This window comes from Saccoglossus kowalevskii, chromosome 18 (genome assembly GCF_978046115.1).
Source record: "Saccoglossus kowalevskii chromosome 18, keSacKowa6.1, whole genome shotgun sequence".
In the NCBI taxonomy this organism is placed as follows: Eukaryota; Metazoa; Hemichordata; class Enteropneusta; family Harrimaniidae; genus Saccoglossus; species Saccoglossus kowalevskii.
In genome coordinates this window covers 9,399,238-9,420,430 of record NC_140658.1, presented here as the reverse complement: position 1 = coordinate 9,420,430, position 21,193 = coordinate 9,399,238, and the positions used below count along the sequence as shown (strand labels likewise).

General features: G+C 43.4%; 1 protein-coding gene across 1 annotated transcript in view; it reads left to right on the top strand.

Annotated features, from left to right (window-relative positions):
• The window catches only part of LOC102800530 (uncharacterized), a 43,149-nt gene that overhangs the window by 15,054 nt on the left and 6,902 nt on the right, over positions 1-21,193 (top strand). Inside the window, exon 2 of the mRNA XM_006824108.3 lies at positions 19,863-21,001. Within this exon, the coding sequence (XP_006824171.2) occupies positions 20,198-21,001 (804 nt within the window). The 5' untranslated portion in view covers positions 19,863-20,197. The remainder of the gene's footprint in view (positions 1-19,862; positions 21,002-21,193) is intronic.

Here is a 21,193-nt window from a genome sequence, read left to right as displayed (position 1 = left end):
AATTACAAATTGGTAGTCCCATCAGGTGCCATTAGGTAATTACAAATTGGTAGCCCCATCAGGTGCCATTGGGTTATTACAAATTGGTAGCCCCATCAGGTGCCATTGGGTTATTACAAATTGGTAGCCCCATCAGGTGCCATTGGGTAATTGCAAATTGGTAGCCCCATCAGGTGCCATTGGGTAATTACAAATTGGTAGCCCCATCAGGTGCCATTGGATAATTACAAATTGGTAGCCCCATCAGGTGCCATTAGGTAATTACAAATTGGTAGTCCCATCAGGTGCCATTGGGTAATTACAAATTGGTAGTCCCATCAGGTGCCATTAGGTAATTACAAATTGGTAGTCCCATCAGGTGCCATTAGGTAATTACAAATTGGTAGTCCCATCAGGTGCCATTGGGTTATTACAAATTGGTAGTCCCATCAGGTGCCATTGGATAATTACAAATTGGTAGCCCCATCAGGTGCCATTGGATAATTACAAATTGGTAGCCCCATCAGGTGCCATTGGATAATTACAAATTGGTAGCCCCATCAGGTGCCATTGGATAATTACAAATTGGTAGTTCCATCAGGTGCCATTGGGTAATTACAAATTGGTAATCCCATCAGGTGCCATTCGGTAATTACAAATTGGTAGTCCCATCAGGTGCCATTGGGTAATTACAAATTGGTAGTCCTATCAGGTGGCATTGGATAATTACAAATTGGTAGCCCCATCAGGTGCCATTGGATAATTACAAATTGGTAGCCCCATCAGGTGTCATTGGGTAATTACAAATTGGTAGCCCCATCAGGTGCCATTGGGTAATTACAAATTGGTAGCCCCATCAGGTGCCATTGGGTAATTACAAATTGGTAGCCCCATCAGGTGCCATTGGGTAATTACAAATTGGTAGTCCCATCAGGTGCCATTAGGTAATTACAAATTGGTATCCCCATCAGGTGCCATTGGGTAATTACAAATTGGTATCCCCATCAGGTGCCATTGGATAATTACAAGCTGGTATCCCCATCAGGTGCCATTGGGTAATTACAAATTGGTAGCCCCATCAGGTGCCATTGGGTTATTACAAATTGGTAGTCACATCAGGTGCCATTGGGTTATTACAAATTGGTAGCCCCATCAGGTGCCATTGGGTTATAACAAATTGGTAGCCCCATCAGGTGCCATTGGGTAATTACAAATTGGTAGCCCCATCAGGTGCCATTGGATAATTACAAATTGGTAGCCCCATCAGGTGCCATTGGATAATTACAAATTGGTATCCCCATCAGATGCCATTGGGCAATTACAAATTGGTATCCCCATCAGGTGCCATTGGGCAATTACAAATTGGTATCCCCATCAGATGCCATTGGGCAATTACAAATTGGTATCCCCATCAGGTGCCATTGGGCAATTACAAATTGGTATCCCCATCAGGTGCCATTGGGCAATTACAAAGTGGTAAGCCCCATCAGGTGCCATTGGGTAATTACAAATTGGTATCCCCATCAGGTGCCATTGGGTAATTACAAATTGGTAGCCCCATCAGGTGCCATTGGGCAATTACAAATTGGTAGCCCCATCAGGTGCCATTGGGCAATTACAAATTGGTAGCCCCATCAGGTGCCATTGGGTAATTACAAATTGGTAGTCCCATCAGGTGCCATTGGGTAATTACAAATTGGTAGCCCCATCAGGTGCCATTAGGTAATCACAAATTGGTAGCCCCATCAGGTGCCATTGGGTAATTACAAATTGGTAGTCCCATCAGGTGCCATTGGGTTATTACAAATTGGTAGCCCCATCAGGTGCCATTGGGTAATTACAAATTGGTAGCCCAATTAGGTGCCATTGGGTAATTACAAATTGGTAGTCCCATCAGGTGCCATTGGGTAATTACAAATTGGTAGCCCCATCAGGTGCCATTAGGTAATTACAAATTGGTATCCCCATCAGGTGCCATTGGGTAATTACAAATTGGTAGCCCCATCAGGTGCCATTAGGTAATTACAAATTGGTAGCCCCATCAGGTGCCATTGGATAATTACAAATTGGTATCCCCATCAGGTGCCATTGGGTAATTACAAATTGGTAGCCCCATCAGGTGCCATTGGATAATTACAAATTGGTAGCCCCATCAGGTGCCATTGGGTTATTACAAATTGGTAGCCCCATCAGGTGCCATTGGGTAATTACAAATTGGTAGCCCCATCAGGTGCCATTAGATAATTACAAATTGGTATCCCCATCAGATGCCATTGGGCAATTACAAATTGGTATCCCCATCAGGTGCCATTGCGCAATTACAAATTGGTATCCCCATCAGGTGCCATTGGGCAATTACAAATTGGTAGCCCCATCAGGTGCCATTGGGTAATTACAAATTGGTATCCCCATCAGGTGCCATTGGGTAATTACAAATTGGTAGCCCCATCAGGTGCCATTTCGCAATTACAAATTGGTAGCCCCATCAGGTGCCATTGGGCAATTACAAATTGGTAGCCCCATCAGGTGTCATTGGGTAATTACAAATTGGTAGCCCCATCAGGTGCCATTGGGTAATTACAAATTGGTAGCCCCATCAGGTGCCATTGGGTAATTACAAATTGGTAGCCCCATCAGGTGCCATTGGGTAATTACAAATTGGTAGCCCCATCAGGTGCCATTGGGTAATTACAAATTGGTAGTCCCATCAGGTGCCATTGGGTTATTACAAATTGGTAGACCCATCAGGTGCCATTGGGTAATTACAAATTGGTAGCCCAATTAGGTGCCATTGGGTAATTACAAATTGGTAGTCCCATCAGGTGCCATTGGGTAATTACAAATTGGTAGCCCCATCAGGTGCCATTAGGTAATTACAAATTGGTATCCCCATCAGGTGCCATTGGGTAATTACAAATTGGTAGCCCCATCAGGTGCCATTAGGTAATTACAAATTGGTAGCCCCATCAGGTGCCATTGGGTAATTACAAATTGGTAGCCCCATCAGGTGCCATTGGATAATTACAAATTGGTAGCCCCATCAGGTGCCATTAGGTAATTACAAATTGGTAGCCCCATCAGGTGCCATTAGGTAATTACAAATTGGTAGCCCCATCAGGTGCCATTGGATAATTACAAATTGGTAGCCCCATCAGGTGCCATTGGATAATTACAAATTGGTAGTCCCATCAGGTGCCATTGGGTAATTACAAATTGGTAGCCCCATCAGGTGCCATTAGGTAATTACAAATTGGTATCCCCATCAGGTGCCATTGGGTAATTACAAATTGGTAGCCCCATCAGGTGCCATTAGGTAATTACAAATTGGTAGCCCCATCAGGTGCCATTGGGTAATTACAAATTGGTAGCCCCATCAGGTGCCATTGGGTAATTACAAATTGGTAGCCCCATCAGGTGCCGTTGGATAATTACAAATTGGTATCCCCATCAGGTGCCATTGGGTAATTACAAATTGGTAGTCCCATCAGGTGCCATTGGGTAATTACAAATTGGTAGCCCCATCAGGTGCCATTGGGTAATTACAAATTGGTAGCCCCATCAGGTGCCATTGGGTAATTACAAATTGGTAGCCCCATCAGGTGCCATTAGGTAATTACAAATTGGTAGCCCCATCAGGTGTCATTGGATAATTACAAATTGGTAGCCCCATCAGGTGCCATTGGGCAATTACAAATTGGTATCCCCATCAGGTCCCATTGGGCAATTACAAATTGGTAGCCCCATCAGGTTCCATTGGGCAATTACAAATTGGTATCCCCATCAGGTGCCATTGGCAATTACAAATTGGTAGCCCCATCAGGTGCAATTGGGCAATTACAAATTGGTATCCCCATCAGGTGCCATTGGGTAATTTCAAATTGGTAGCCCCATCAGGTGCCATTGGGTTATAACAAATTGGTAGCCCCATCAGGTGCCATTGGGCAATTACAAATTGGTAGCCCCATCAGGTGCCATTGGGTAATTACAAATTGGTAGCCCCATCAGGTGCCATTGGGCAATTACAAATTGGTAGCCCCATCAGGTGCCATTGGGTAATTAAAAATTGGTAGCCCCATCAGGTGCCATTGGGTAATTACAAATTGGTATCCCCATCAGCTGCCATTGGGTTATTACAAATTGGTAGCCCCATCAGGTGCCGTTGGATAATTACAAATTGGTATCCCCATCAGGTGCCATTGGATAATTACAAATTGGTAGTCCCATCAGGTGCCATTGGGTAATTACAAATTGGTAGCCCCATCAGGTGCCATTGGATAATTACAAATTGGTAGTCCCATCAGGTGCCATTGGGCAATTACAAATTGGTAGTCCCATCAGGTGCCATTGGGTAATTACAAATTGGTAGCCCCATCAGGTGCCATTCGGTTATAACAAATTGGTATCCCATCAGGTGCCATTGGGTAATTACAAATTGGTAGCCCCATCAGGTGCCATTGGATAATTACAAATTGGTAGCCCCATCAGGTGCCATTGGGTAATTACAAATTGGTAGCCCCATCAGGTGCCATTGGGTAATTACAAATTGGTAGCCCCATCAGGTGCCATTGGATAATTACAAATTGGTAGCCCCATCAGGTGCCATTGGATAATTACAAATTGGTAGCCCCATCAGGTGCCACTGGGTAATTACAAATTGGTAGCCCCATCAGGTGCCATTGGGTTATAACAAATTGGTATCCCATCAGGTGCCATTGGGTAATTACAAATTGGTAGCCCCATCAGGTGCCATTGGATAATTACAAATTGGTAGCCCCATCAGGTGCCATTGGGTAATTACAAATTGGTAGCCCCATCAGGTGCCATTGGGTAATTACAAATTGGTAGCCCCATCAGGTGCCATTGGGTTATAACAAATTGGTATCCCATCAGGTGCCATTGGGTAATTACAAATTGGTAGCCCCATCAGGTGCCATTGGATAATTACAAATTGGTAGCCCCATCAGGTGCCATTGGGTAATTACAAATTGGTAGCCCCATCAGGTGCCATTGAGTAATTACAAATTGGTAGCCCCATCAGGTGCCATTGGATAATTACAAATTGGTAGCCCCATCAGGTGCCATTGGATAATTACAAATTGGTAGTCCCATCAGGTGCCATTGGGTAATTACAAATTGGTAGCCCCATCAGGTGCCATTGGATAATTACAAATTGGTAGCCCCATCAGGTGCCATTGGGTAATTACAAATTGGTAGCCCCATCAGGTGCCATTGGATAATTACAAATTGGTAGTTCCATCAGGTGCCATTGGGTAATTACAAATTGGTAGCCCCATCAGGTGCCATTGAGTAATTACAAATTGGTAGCCCCATCAGGTGCCATTGGATAATTACAAATTGGTAGCCCCATCAGGTGCCATTGGATAATTACAAATTGGTAGTCCCATCAGGTGCCATTGGGTAATTACAAATTGGTAGCCCCATCAGGTGCCACTGGGTAATTACAAATTGGTAGTCCCATCAGGTGCCATTGGGTAATTACAAATTGGTAGTCCCATCAGGTGTCATTAGGTAATTACAAATTGGTAGTCCCATCAGGTGCCATTGGGTAATTACAAATTGGTAGTCCCATCAGGTGCCATTGGGTAATTACAAATTGGTAGTCCCATCAGGTGTCATTAGGTAATTACAAATTGGTAGTCCCATCAGGTGCCATTGGGTAATTACAAATTGGTAGTCCCATCAGGTGCCGTTGGATAATTACAAATTGGTAGCCCCATCAGGTGCCATTGGGTTATTACAAATTGGTAGTCCCATCAGGTGCCATTGGGTTATTACAAATTGGTAGTCCCATCAGGTGTCATTAGGTAATTACAAATTGGTAGTCCCATCAGGTGCCATTGGGTAATTACAAATTGGTAGTCCCATCAGGTGCCGTTGGATAATTACAAATTGGTAGCCCCATCAGGTGCCATTGGGTAATTACAAATTGGTAGTCCCATCAGGTGCCATTGGGTAATTACAAATTGGTAGTCCCATCAGGTGCCGTTGGATAATTACAAATTGGTAGCCCCATCAGGTGCCGTTGGATAATTACAAATTGGTAGCCCCATCAGGTGCCATTGGGTTATTACAAATTGGTAGTCCCATCAGGTGCCGTTGGATAATTACAAATTGGTATCCCCATCAGGTGCCATTGGGTAATTACAAATTGGTAGCCCCATCAGGTGCCATTGGGTAATTACAAATTGGTAGCCCCATCAGGTGTCATTGGGTAATTACAAATTGGTATCCCCATCAGATGCCATTGGGTAATTACAAATTGGTAGCCCCATCAGGTGCCATTGGATAATTACAAATTGGTAGCCCCATCAGGTGCCATTGGGTAATTACAAATTGGTAGCCCCCATCAGGTGCCATTGGGCAATTACAAATTGGCAGTCCCATCAGGTGCCATTGGGTAATTACAAATTGGTAGCCCCATCAGGTGCCATTGGGTAATTACAAATTGGTAGCCCCATCAGGTGCCATTGGATAATTACAAATTGGTAGCCCCATCAGGTGCCATTGGGTAATTACAAATTGGTAGTCCCATCAGGTGCCACTGGGTAATTACAAATTGGTAGCCCCATCAGGTGCCATTGGGTAATTACAAATTGGTAGTCCCATCAGGTGCCATTAGGTAATTACAAATTGGTAGCCCCATCAGGTGCCATTGGGCAATTACAAATTGGTAGCCCCATCAGGTGCCATTGGATAATTACAAATTGGTAGCCCCATCAGGTGCCATTGGGCAATTACAAATTGGTAGCCCCATCAGGTGCCATTGGGCAATTACAAATTAGTAGTCCCATCAGCTGCCATTGGATAATTACAAATTGGTAGTCCCATCAGGTGCCATGGGGTAATTACAAATTGGTAGCCCCATCAGGTGCCATTGGGTTATAACAAATTGGTAGCCCCATCAGGTGCCATTGGGCAATTACAAATTGGTAGCCCCATCAGGTGCCATTGGGTAATTACAAATTGGTAGCCCCATCAGGTGCCATTGGGCAATTACAAATTGGTAGCCCCATCAGGTGCCATTGGGTAATTAAAAATTGGTAGCCCCATCAGGTGCCATTGGGTAATTACAAATTGGTATCCCCATCAGCTGCCATTGGGTTATTACAAATTGGTATCCCCATCAGGTGCCGTTGGATAATTACAAATTGGTATCCCCATCAGGTGCCATTGGATAATTACAAATTGGTAGTCCCATCAGGTGCCATTGGGTAATTACAAATTGGTAGCCCCATCAGGTGCCATTGGATAATTACAAATTGGTAGTCCCATCAGGTGCCATTGGGCAATTACAAATTGGTAGTCCCATCAGGTGCCATTGGGTAATTACAAATTGGTAGCCCCATCAGGTGCCATTCGGTTATAACAAATTGGTATCCCATCAGGTGCCATTGGGTAATTACAAATTGGTAGCCCCATCAGGTGCCATTGGATAATTACAAATTGGTAGCCCCATCAGGTGCCATTGGGTAATTACAAATTGGTAGCCCCATCAGGTGCCATTGGGTAATTACAAATTGGTAGCCCCATCAGGTGCCATTGGATAATTACAAATTGGTAGCCCCATCAGGTGCCATTGGATAATTACAAATTGGTAGCCCCATCAGGTGCCACTGGGTAATTACAAATTGGTAGCCCCATCAGGTGCCATTGGGTTATAACAAATTGGTATCCCATCAGGTGCCATTGGGTAATTACAAATTGGTAGCCCCATCAGGTGCCATTGGATAATTACAAATTGGTAGCCCCATCAGGTGCCATAGGGTAATTACAAATTGGTAGCCCCATCAGGTGCCATTGGGTAATTACAAATTGGTAGCCCCATCAGGTGCCATTGGGTTATAACAAATTGGTATCCCATCAGGTGCCATTGGGTAATTACAAATTGGTAGCCCCATCAGGTGCCATTGGATAATTACAAATTGGTAGCCCCATCAGGTGCCATTGGGTAATTACAAATTGGTAGCCCCATCAGGTGCCATTGAGTAATTACAAATTGGTAGCCCCATCAGGTGCCATTGGATAATTACAAATTGGTAGCCCCATCAGGTGCCATTGGATAATTACAAATTGGTAGTCCCATCAGGTGCCATTGGGTAATTACAAATTGGTAGCCCCATCAGGTGCCACTGGGTAATTACAAATTGGTAGTCCCATCAGGTGCCATTGGGTAATTACAAATTGGTAGTCCCATCAGGTGTCATTAGGTAATTACAAATTGGTAGTCCCATCAGGTGCCATTGGGTAATTACAAATTGGTAGTCCCATCCGGTGCCATTGGGTAATTACAATTTGGTAGTCCCATCAGGTGTCATTAGGTAATTACAAATTGGTAGTCCCATCAGGTGCCATTGGGTAATTACAAATTGGTAGTCCCATCAGGTGCCGTTGGATAATTACAAATTGGTAGCCCCATCAGGTGCCATTGGGTTATTACAAATTGGTAGTCCCATCAGGTGCCATTGGGTTATTACAAATTGGTAGTCCCATCAGGTGTCATTAGGTAATTACAAATTGGTAGTCCCATCAGGTGCCATTGGGTAATTACAAATTGGTAGTCCCATCAGGTGCCGTTGGATAATTACAAATTGGTAGCCCCATCAGGTGCCATTGGGTAATTACAAATTGGTAGTCCCATCAGGTGCCATTGGGTAATTACAAATTGGTAGTCCCATCAGGTGCCGTTGGATAATTACAAATTGGTAGCCCCATCAGGTGCCGTTGGATAATTACAAATTGGTAGCCCCATCAGGTGCCATTGGGTTATTACAAATTGGTAGTCCCATCAGGTGCCGTTGGATAATTACAAATTGGTATCCCCATCAGGTGCCATTGGGTAATTACAAATTGGTAGCCCCATCAGGTGCCATTGGGTAATTACAAATTGGTAGCCCCATCAGGTGTCATTGGGTAATTACAAATTGGTATCCCCATCAGATGCCATTGGGTAATTACAAATTGGTAGCCCCATCAGGTGCCATTGGATAATTACAAATTGGTAGCCCCATCAGGTGCCATTGGGTAATTACAAATTGGTAGCCCCCATCAGGTGCCATTGGGCAATTACAAATTGGCAGTCCCATCAGGTGCCATTGGGTAATTACAAATTGGTAGCCCCATCAGGTGCCATTGGGTAATTACAAATTGGTAGCCCCATCAGGTGCCATTGGATAATTACAAATTGGTAGCCCCATCAGGTGCCATTGGGTAATTACAAATTGGTAGTCCCATCAGGTGCCACTGGGTAATTACAAATTGGTAGCCCCATCAGGTGCCATTGGGTAATTACAAATTGGTAGTCCCATCAGGTGCCATTAGGTAATTACAAATTGGTAGCCCCATCAGGTGCCATTGGGCAATTACAAATTGGTAGCCCCATCAGGTGCCATTGGATAATTACAAATTGGTAGCCCCATCAGGTGCCATTGGGCAATTACAAATTGGTAGCCCCATCAGGTGCCATTGGGCAATTACAAATTAGTAGTCCCATCAGCTGCCATTGGATAATTACAAATTGGTAGTCCCATCAGGTGCCATGGGGTAATTACAAATTGGTAGTCCCATCAGGTGCCATTGGATAATTACAAATTGGTAGTCCCATCAGGTGCCATTGGGTTATTACAAATTGGTAGCCCCATCAGGTGCCATTGGATAATTACAAATTGGTAGCCCCATCAGGTGCCATTGGGCAATTACAAATTGGTAGCCCCATCAGGTGCCATTGGGCAATTACAAATTAGTAGTCCCATCAGCTGCCATTGGATAATTACAAATTGGTAGTCCCATCAGGTGCCATGGGGTAATTACAAATTGGTAGTCCCATCAGGTGCCATTGGATAATTACAAATTGGTAGTCCCATCAGGTGCCATTGGGTTATTACAAATTGGTAGTCCCATCAGGTGCCATTGGGTTATTACAAATTGGTAGCCCCATCAGGTGCCATTGGATAATTACAAATTGGTAGCCCCATCAGGTGCCATTGGATAATTACAAATTGGTAGCCCCATCAGGTGCCTTTGGATAATTACAAATTGGTATCCCCATCAGGTGCCATTGGGTTATTACAAATTGGTAGCCCCATCAGGTGCCATTGGATAATTACAAATTGGTAGCCCCATCAGGTGCCATTGGGTTATTACAAATTGGTAGCCCCATCAGGTGCCACTGGGTAATTACAAATTGTTAGCCCCATCAGGTGCCATTGGATAATTACAAATTGGTATCCCCATCAGGTGCCATTGGGTAATTACAAATTGGTAGCCCCATCAGGTGCCATTGGATAATTACAAATTGGTAGTCCCATCAGGTGCCATTGGGTAATTACAAATTGGTAGCCCCATCAGGTGCCATTGGATAATTACAAATTGGTAGCCCCATCAGGTGTCATTGGGTAATTACAAATTGGTAGTCCCATCAGGTGCCATTAGGTAATTACAAATTGGTAGCCCCATCAGGTGCCATTGGGTAATTACAAATTGGTAGCCCCATCAGGTGCCATTGGGTAATTACAAATTAGTAGTCCCATCAGGTGCCATTGGGTAATTACAAATTGGTATCCCCATCAGGTGCCATTGGATAATTACAAATTGGTAGTCCCATCAGGTGCCATTGGGTAATTACAAATTGGTAGTCCCATCAGGTGCCATTGGATAATTACAAATTGGTAGTCCCATCAGGTGCCATTGGGTTATTACAAATTGGTAGCCCCATCAGGTGCCATTGGATAATTACAAATTGGTAGCCCCATCAGGTGCCATTGGGTTGTTACAAATTGGTAGTCCCATCAGGTGCCATTGGATAATTGCAAATTGGTAGCCCCATCAGGTGCCATTGGGTAATTACAAATTAGTAGTCCCATCAGGTGCCATTGGGTAATTACAAATTGGTATCCCCATCAGGTGCCATTGGATAATTACAAATTGGTAGTCCCATCAGGTGCCATTGGGTAATTACAAATTGGTAGTCCCATCAGGTGCCATTGGATAATTACAAATTGGTAGCCCCATCAGGTGCCATTGGGTAATTACAAATTAGTAGTCCCATCAGGTGCCATTGGGTAATTACAAATTGGTATATCCCCATCAGGTGCCATTGGATAATTACAAATTGGTAGTCCCATCAGGTGCCATTGGGTAATTACAAATTGGTAGCCCCATCAGGTGCCATTGGGCAATTACAAATTGGTAGTCCCATCAGGTGCCATTGGGTAATTACAAATTGGTAGCCCCATCAGGTGCCATTGGGTAATTACAAATTGGTAGCCCCATCAGGTGCCATTGGGTAATTACAATTTGGTAGCCCCATCAGGTGTCATTGGGTAATTATAAATTGGTAGCCCCATCAGGTGTCATTGGATAATTACAAATTGGTAGCCCCATCAGGTGCCATTGGGTAATTACAAATTGGTATCCCCATCAGGTGCCATTGGGTAATTACAAATTGGTATCCCCATCAGGTGCCATTGGGTAATTACAAATTGGTATCCCCATCAGGTGTCATTGGGTAATTACAAATTGATAGCCCCATCAGGTGCCATTGGATAATTACAAATTGGTAGCCCCATCAGGTGCCATTGGGTAATTACAAATTGGTAGCCCCATCAGGTGCCATTGGGTAATTACAAATTGGTAGCCCCATCAGGTGCCATTGGGTAATTACAAATTGGTATCCCCATCAGGTGCCATTGGGTAATTACAAATTGGTATCCCCATCAGGTGCCATTGGGTAATTACAAATTAGTAGTCCCATCAGGTGCCATTGGGTAATTACAAATTGGTAGCCCCATCAGGTGCCATTGGGTAATTACAAATTGGTATCCCCATCAGGTGCCATTGGGTAATTACAAATTAGTAGTCCCATCAGGTGCCATTGGGTAATTACAAATTGGTAGCCCCATCAGGTGCCATTGGGTAATTACAAATTGGTAGCCCCATCAGGTGCCATTGGGTAATTACAAATTGGTAGCCCCATCAGGTGCCATTGGGTAATTACAAATTGGTAGCCCCATCAGGTGCCATTGGGTAATTACAAATTAGTAGTCCCATCAGGTGCCATTAGGTAATTACAAATTGGTAGCCCCATCAGGTGCCATTGGGTAATTACAAATTGGTAGCCCCATCAGGTGCCATTGGGTAATTACAAATTGGTAGCCCCATCAGGTGTCATTGGGTAATTACAAATTGGTAGCCCCATCAGGTGCCATTGGGTAATTACAAATTAGTAGTCCCATCAGGTGCCATTAGGTAATTACAAATTGGTAGTCCCATCAGGTGCCATGGGGTATTTACAAATTGGTAGCCCCATCAGGTGCCATTGGGTAATTACAAATTGGTAGCCCCATCAGGTGCCATTGGGTAATTACAAATTGGTAGCCACATCAGGTGCCATTGGGTAATTACAAATTAGTAGTCCCATCAGGTGCCATTGGGTAATTACAAATTGGTAGCCCCATCAGGTGCCATTGGGTAATTACAAATTGGTAGCCCCATCAGGTGCCATTGGGTAATTACAAATTAGTAGTCCCATCAGGTGCCATTGGGTAATTACAAATTGGTAGCCCCATCAGGTGCCATTGGATAATTACAAATTGGTAGCCCCATCAGGTGCCATTGGGTAATTACAAATTGGTATCCCCATCAGGTGCCATTGGGCAATTACAAATTGGTAGTCCCATCAGGTGCCATTGGGTAATTACAAATTGGTAGCCCCATCAGGTGCCATTGGGTAATTACAAATTAGTAGTCCCATCAGGTGCCATTGGGTAATTACAAATTGGTAGCCCCATCAGGTGCCATTGGGTAATTACAAATTGGTAGCCCCATCAGGTGCCATTGGGTAATTACAAATTAGTAGTCCCATCAGGTGCCATTAGGTAATTACAAATTGGTAGCCCCATCAGGTGCCATTGGGTAATTACAAATTGGTAGCCCCATCAGGTGTCATTGGGTAATTACAAATTGGTAGCCCCATCAGGTGCCATTGGGTAATTACAAATTAGTAGTCTCATCAGGTGCCATTAGGTAATTACAAATTGGTAGTCCCATCAGGTGCCATTAGGTAATTACAAATTGGTAGCCCCATCAGGTGCCATTGGGTAATTACAAATTGGTAGCCACATCAGGTGCCATTGGGTAATTACAAATTAGTAGTCCCATCAGGTGCCATTAGGTAATTACAAATTGGTAGCCCCATCAGGTGTCATTGGATAATTACAAATTGGTAGCCCCATCAGGTGCCATTGGGCAATTACAAATTGGTATCCCCATCAGGTCCCATTGGGCAATTACAAATTGGTAGCCCCATCAGGTTCCATTGGGCAATTACAAATTGGTATCCCCATCAGGTGCCATTGGCAATTACAAATTGGTAGCCCCATCAGGTGCAATTGGGCAATTACAAATTGGTATCCCCATCAGGTGCCATTGGGTAATTTCAAATTGGTAGCCCCATCAGGTGCCATTGGGTTATAACAAATTGGTAGCCCCATCAGGTGCCATTGGGCAATTACAAATTGGTAGCCCCATCAGGTGCCATTGGGTAATTACAAATTGGTAGCCCCATCAGGTGCCATTGGGCAATTACAAATTGGTAGCCCCATCAGGTGCCATTGGGTAATTACAAATTGGTAGCCCCATCAGGTGCCATTGGGTAATTACAAATTGGTATCCCCATCAGCTGCCATTGGGTTATTACAAATTGGTAGCCCCATCAGGTGCCGTTGGATAATTACAAATTGGTATCCCCATCAGGTGCCATTGGATAATTACAAATTGGTAGTCCCATCAGGTGCCATTGGGTAATTACAAATTGGTAGCCCCATCAGGTGCCATTGGATAATTACAAATTGGTAGTCCCATCAGGTGCCATTGGGCAATTACAAATTGGTAGTCCCATCAGGTGCCATTGGGTAATTACAAATTGGTAGCCCCATCAGGTGCCATTCGGTTATAACAAATTGGTATCCCATCAGGTGCCATTGGGTAATTACAAATTGGTAGCCCCATCAGGTGCCATTGGATAATTACAAATTGGTAGCCCCATCAGGTGCCATTGGATAATTACAAATTGGTAGCCCCATCAGGTGCCATTGGGTAATTACAAATTGGTTGCCCCATCAGGTGCCATTGGGTAATTACAAATTGGTAGCCCCATCAGGTGCCATTGGATAATTACAAATTGGTAGCCCCATCAGGTGCCATTGGATAATTACAAATTGGTAGCCCCATCAGGTGCCACTGGGTAATTACAAATTGGTAGCCCCATCAGGTGCCATTGGGTTATAACAAATTGGTATCCCATCAGGTGCCATTGGGTAATTACAAATTGGTAGCCCCATCAGGTGCCATTGGATAATTACAAATTGGTAGCCCCATCAGGTGCCATTGGGTAATTACAAATTGGTAGCCCCATCAGGTGCCATTGGGTAATTACAAATTGGTAGCCCCATCAGGTGCCATTGGGTTATAACAAATTGGTATCCCATCAGGTGCCATTGGGTAATTACAAATTGGTAGCCCCATCAGGTGCCATTGGATAATTACAAATTGGTAGCCCCATCAGGTGCCATTGGGTAATTACAAATTGGTAGCCCCATCAGGTGCCATTGGGTAATTACAAATTGGTAGCCCCATCAGGTGCCATTGGATAATTACAAATTGGTAGCCCCATCAGGTGCCATTGGATAATTACAAATTGGTAGTCCCATCAGGTGCCATTGGGTAATTACAAATTGGTAGCCCCATCAGGTGCCACTGGGTAATTACAAATTGGTAGTCCCATCAGGTGCCATTGGGTAATTACAAATTGGTAGTCCCATCAGGTGTCATTAGGTAATTACAAATTGGTAGTCCCATCAGGTGCCATTGGGTAATTACAAATTGGTAGTCCCATCAGGTGCCATTGGGTAATTACAAATTGGTAGTCCCATCAGGTGTCATTAGGTAATTACAAATTGGTAGTCCCATCAGGTGCCATTGGGTAATTACAAATTGGTAGTCCCATCAGGTGCCGTTGGATAATTACAAATTGGTAGCCCCATCAGGTGCCATTGGGTTATTACAAATTGGTAGTCCCATCAGGTGTCATTAGGTAATTACAAATTGGTAGTCCCATCAGGTGCCATTGGGTAATTACAAATTGGTAGTCCCATCAGGTGCCGTTGGATAATTACAAATTGGTAGCCCCATCAGGTGCCATTTGGTAATTACAAATTGGTAGTCCCATCAGGTGCCATTGGGTAATTACAAATTGGTAGTCCCATCAGGTGCCGTTGGATAATTACAAATTGGTAGCCCCATCAGGTGCCGTTGGATAATTACAAATTGGTAGCCCCATCAGGTGCCATTGGGTTATTACAAATTGGTAGTCCCATCAGGTGCCGTTGGATAATTACAAATTGGTATCCCCATCAGGTGCCATTGGGTAATTACAAATTGGTAGCCCCATCAGGTGCCATTGGGTAATTACAAATTGGTAGCCCCATCAGGTGTCATTGGGTAATTACAAATTGGTATCCCCATCAGATGCCATTGGGTAATTACAAATTGGTAGCCCCATCAGGTGCCATTGGATAATTACAAATTGGTAGCCCCATCAGGTGCCATTGGGTAATTACAAATTGGTAGCCCCATCAGGTGCCATTGGGCAATTACAAATTGGCAGTCCCATCAGGTGCCATTGGGTAATTACAAATTGGTAGCCCCATCAGGTGCCATTGGGTAATTACAAATTGGTAGCCCCATCAGGTGCCATTGGATAATTACAAATTGGTAGCCCCATCAGGTGCCATTGGGTAATTACAAATTGGTAGTCCCATCAGGTGCCACTGGGTAATTACAAATTGGTAGCCCCATCAGGTGCCATTGGGTAATTACAAATTGGTAGTCCCATCAGGTGCCATTAGGTAATTACAAATTGGTAGCCCCATCAGGTGCCATTGGGCAATTACAAATTGGTAGCCCCATCAGGTGCCATTGGATAATTACAAATTGGTAGCCCCATCAGGTGCCATTGGGCAATTACAAATTGGTAGCCCCATCAGGTGCCATTGGGCAATTACAAATTAGTAGTCCCATCAGCTGCCATTGGATAATTACAAATTGGTAGTCCCATCAGGTGCCATGGGGTAATTACAAATTGGTAGTCCCATCAGGTGCCATTGGATAATTACAAATTGGTAGTCCCATCAGGTGCCATTGGGTTATTACAAATTGGTAGTCCCATCAGGTGCCATTGGGTTATTACAAATTGGTAGCCCCATCAGGTGCCATTGGATAATTACAAATTGGTATCCCCATCAGGTGCCATTGGATAATTACAAATTGGTAGCCCCATCAGGTGCCATTGGATAATTACAAATTGGTATCCCCATCAGGTGCCATTGGGTTATTACAAATTGGTAGCCCCATCAGGTGCCATTGGATAATTACAAATTGGTAGCCCCATCAGGTGTCATTGGGTAATTACAAATTGGTAGTCCCATCAGGTGCCATTAGGTAATTACAAATTGGTAGCCCCATCAGGTGCCATTGGGTAATTACAAATTGGTAGCCCCATCAGGTGCCATTGGGTAATTACAAATTAGTAGTCCCATCAGGTGCCATTGGGTAATTACAAATTGGTATCCCCATCAGGTGCCATTGGATAATTACAAATTGGTAGTCCCATCAGGTGCCATTGGGTAATTACAAATTGGTAGTCCCATCAGGTGCCATTGGATAATTACAAATTGGTAGTCCCATCAGGTGCCATTGGGTTATTACAAATTGGTAGCCCCATCAGGTGCCATTGGATAATTACAAATTGGTAGCCCCATCAGGTGCCATTGGGTTGTTACAAATTGGTAGTCCCATCAGGTGCCATTGGATAATTACAAATTGGTAGCCCCATCAGGTGCCATTGGGTAATTACAAATTAGTAGTCCCATCAGGTGCCATTGGGTAATTACAAATTGGTATCCCCATCAGGTGCCATTGGATAATTACAAATTGGTAGTCCCATCAGGTGCCATTGGGTAATTACAAATTGGTAGTCCCATCAGGTGCCATTGGATAATTACAAATTGGTAGCCCCATCAGGTGCCATTGGGTAATTACAAATTAGTAGTCCCATCAGGTGCCATTGGGTAATTACAAATTGGTATATCCCCATCAGGTGCCATTGGATAATTACAAATTGGTAGTCCCATCAGGTGCCATTGGGTAATTACAAATTGGTAGCCCCATCAGGTGCCATTGGGCAATTACAAATTGGTAGTCCCATCAGGTGCCATTGGGTAATTACAAATTGGTAGCCCCATCAGGTGCCATTGGGTAATTACAAATTGGTAGCCCCATCAGGTGCCATTGGGTAATTACAATTTGGTAGCCCCATCAGGTGTCATTGGGTAATTATAAATTGGTAGCCCCATCAGGTGTCATTGGATAATTACAAATTGGTAGCCCCATCAGGTGCCATTGGGTAATTACAAATTGGTATCCCCATCAGGTGCCATTGGGTAATTACAAATTGGTATCCCCATCAGGTGCCATTGGGTAATTACAAATTGGTATCCCCATCAGGTGTCATTGGGTAATTACAAATTGGTAGCCCCATCAGGTGCCATTGGATAATTACAAATTGGTCGCCCCATCAGGTGCCATTGGGTAATTACAAATTGGTAGCCCCATCAGGTGCCATTGGGTAATTACAAATTGGTAGCCCCATCAGGTGCCATTGGGTAATTACAAATTGGTATCCCCATCAGGTGCCATTGGGTAATTACAAAATGGTATCCCCATCAGGTGCCATTGGGTAATTACAAATTAGTAGTCCCATCAGGTGCCATTGGGTAATTACAAATTGGTAGCCCCATCAGGTGCCATTGGGTAATTACAAATTGGTATCCCCATCAGGTGCCATTGGGTAATTACAAATTAGTAGTCCCATCAGGTGCCATTGGGTAATTACAAATTGGTAGCCCCATCAGGTGCCATTGGGTAATTACAAATTGGTAGCCCCATCAGGTGCCATTGGGTAATTACAAATTGGTAGCCCCATCAGGTGCCATTGGGTAATTACAAATTGGTAGCCCCATCAGGTGCCATTGGGTAATTACAAATTAGTAGTCCCATCAGGTGCCATTAGGTAATTACAAATTGGTAGCCCCATCAGGTGCCATTGGGTAATTACAAATTGGTAGCCCCATCAGGTGCCATTGGGTAATTACAAATTGGTAGCCCCATCAGGTGTCATTGGGTAATTACAAATTGGTAGCCCCATCAGGTGCCATTGGGTAATTACAAATTAGTAGTCCCATCAGGTGCCATTAGGTAATTACAAATTGGTAGTCCCATCAGGTGCCATGGGGTATTTACAAATTGGTAGCCCCATCAGGTGCCATTGGGTAATTACAAATTGGTAGCCCCATCAGGTGCCATTGGGTAATTACAAATTGGTAGCCACATCAGGTGCCATTGGGTAATTACAAATTAGTAGTCCCATCAGGTGCCATTGGGTAATTACAAATTGGTAGCCCCATCAGGTGCCATTGGGTAATTACAAATTGGTAGCCCCATCAGGTGCCATTGGGTAATTACAAATTAGTAGTCCCATCAGGTGCCATTGGGTAATTACAAATTGGTAGCCCCATCAGGTGCCATTGGATAATTACAAATTGGTAGCCCCATCAGGTGCCATTGGGTAATTACAAATTGGTATCCCCATCAGGTGCCATTGGGCAATTACAAATTGGTAGTCCCATCAGGTGCCATTGGGTAATTACAAATTGGTAGCCCCATCAGGTGCCATTGGGTAATTACAAATTAGTAGTCCCATCAGGTGCCATTGGGTAATTACAAATTGGTAGCCCCATCAGGTGCCATTGGGTAATTACAAATTGGTAGCCCCATCAGGTGCCATTGGGTAATTACAAATTAGTAGTCCCATCAGGTGCCATTAGGTAATTACAAATTGGTAGCCCCATCAGGTGCCATTGGGTAATTACAAATTGGTAGCCCCATCAGGTGTCATTGGGTAATTACAAATTGGTAGCCCCATCAGGTGCCATTGGGTAATTACAAATTAGTAGTCTCATCAGGTGCCATTAGGTAATTACAAATTGGTAGTCCCATCAGGTGCCATTAGGTAATTACAAATTGGTAGTCCCATCAGGTGCCATTGGGTAATTACAAATTGGTAGCCCCATCAGGTGCCATTGGGTAATAACAAATTGGTAGCCACATCAGGTGCCATTGGGTAATTACAAATTAGTAGTCCCATCAGGTGCCATTGGGTAATTACAAATTAGTAGTCCCATCAGGTGCCATTGGGTAATTACAAATTGGTAGCCCCATCAGGTGCCATTGGGTAATTACAAATTGGTAGCCCCATCAGGTGCCATTGGGTAATTACAAATTAGTAGTCCCATCAGGTGCCATTAGGTAATTACAAATTGGTAGCCTCATCAGGTGCCATTGGATAATTACAAATTGGTAGCTCCATCAGGTGTCATTGGGTAATTACAAATTGGTAGCCCCATCAGGTGCCATTGGGTAATTTCAATTACAAAACAAGAAATGTTAAATCTATACATTTGAAAGGATTGCATGTACACACAGGTTCTGAAGCCCCAAAGTTTTGTTTGCATTTTTAATGTTTGATTTTTAGCAAGTTCTTAATAAATATTTTTCTTTACGTGTTAATATTTAACCCAGAGGCCGCTCAATGACTTCATTGTTACTTAGAATCTGTTGGAATGCATCTAATCCAGTATATACAGGTGAAGGAAATTGTGTGTGGAAGCATTTTTCTCTATTTTCTATACAATGCATGTTGAAGTATTTTATTTTTACAATACATTTTCTAACATTATTTTTTTTTTCAGATTTATTGGTCCATGTGTTATAAGAGAAATGTTCTTTGTATTGAAGAAGGAAGTGGAAACAATATGTATTCATTTTTAGTAGATGATTTGAACTGAGTATCAACTGTGTAATGTCCAGTAGAATGGACGTGCAGCAAACTTACACTACCAATTATGTGCAAAAAATAACTTTATAAAAAGAAACGTATTTAACAATACAACATGGAGGACGTACTGGAAACAATACACATCACGTAGCAATATAATGTGCATGCGAACCTCTGTACAACACAGTCTAATTTATCTCACCCATCCACTTTAATTTGTATGTTAATCAAGAACTGATATTAACAACAATGGCATCACACTTGGCGTTGGATTGTCTCCGTGCAATGGACAAGATGCGCCAGAAAGCCGAAATGTGTGATCTCAAACTCACAGCTGAAGGGATTGAATTTCCTGCACATAAAGTAGTATTAGCGGCTTTTAGTGCCAACTTTTACCAGATATTCTCACTAGAGAAGACATGTGTCTGTTTATCTCGTGTCAAGCTTCATGGAACATCAGCAAGCATTGTGGGACTCGTTTTGGATTTTCTATATACGGGATCGATCACATTTAATATGGACATAGTCATACATCTTCTGAAATTCGCAAGTTCATGGAAAATTCCGTCGCTTGAGTCGTACTGTTACGAGTTCCTCCATCAACAGTTGACACCCGAAAACTGCCTCAGTTTGATGCAAATCATTAATAACGCTCTGCAGAATCACGAAAACTACGATAATGTCAATCCCGTGGAGGGATACTGCTACGAGAACTTTGGATCGGTCAGTAAAACTACAGAATTTTTACAACTCAATGTGGAAATGCTAATCAGTTACATCAATAAGGGAGATTTCATGAACACAAATCCAGACAGTGTCAATAGTGCCCTCATGAGGTGGGTCAAATTTGACGCTGATAACCGGGAGCCTATTTTTCTGGATCTCGTGAAGCAGCTTCATTTGGGATCACTGAATAAAAATGAGTCTTCAAGACAGAGGCGTCCTGTCGGAGGAAATGGTAGCCAGGGTGGAATGATGAATAACTTGCTGGACGAGGAAGTGCTAAGAATGGAAGTGGAAGAGATTGAGACCCAACGTGAAAGTCGTCACACAGTAAGTATATGATTGTTATGATGAGGGGCTGTCAATATGATATGGTACAAGAGGGGGAGCAGGGAACTGGGCACGCAAATGTGAAGGTGGAGTGGGCGTGGCATTTTGACATTTTGTTACGTGCATAATTGGCATGGATGTTGAAAAAAGGGAAACCAAAAAATCCATTGTACAATTACATATGCATAATTT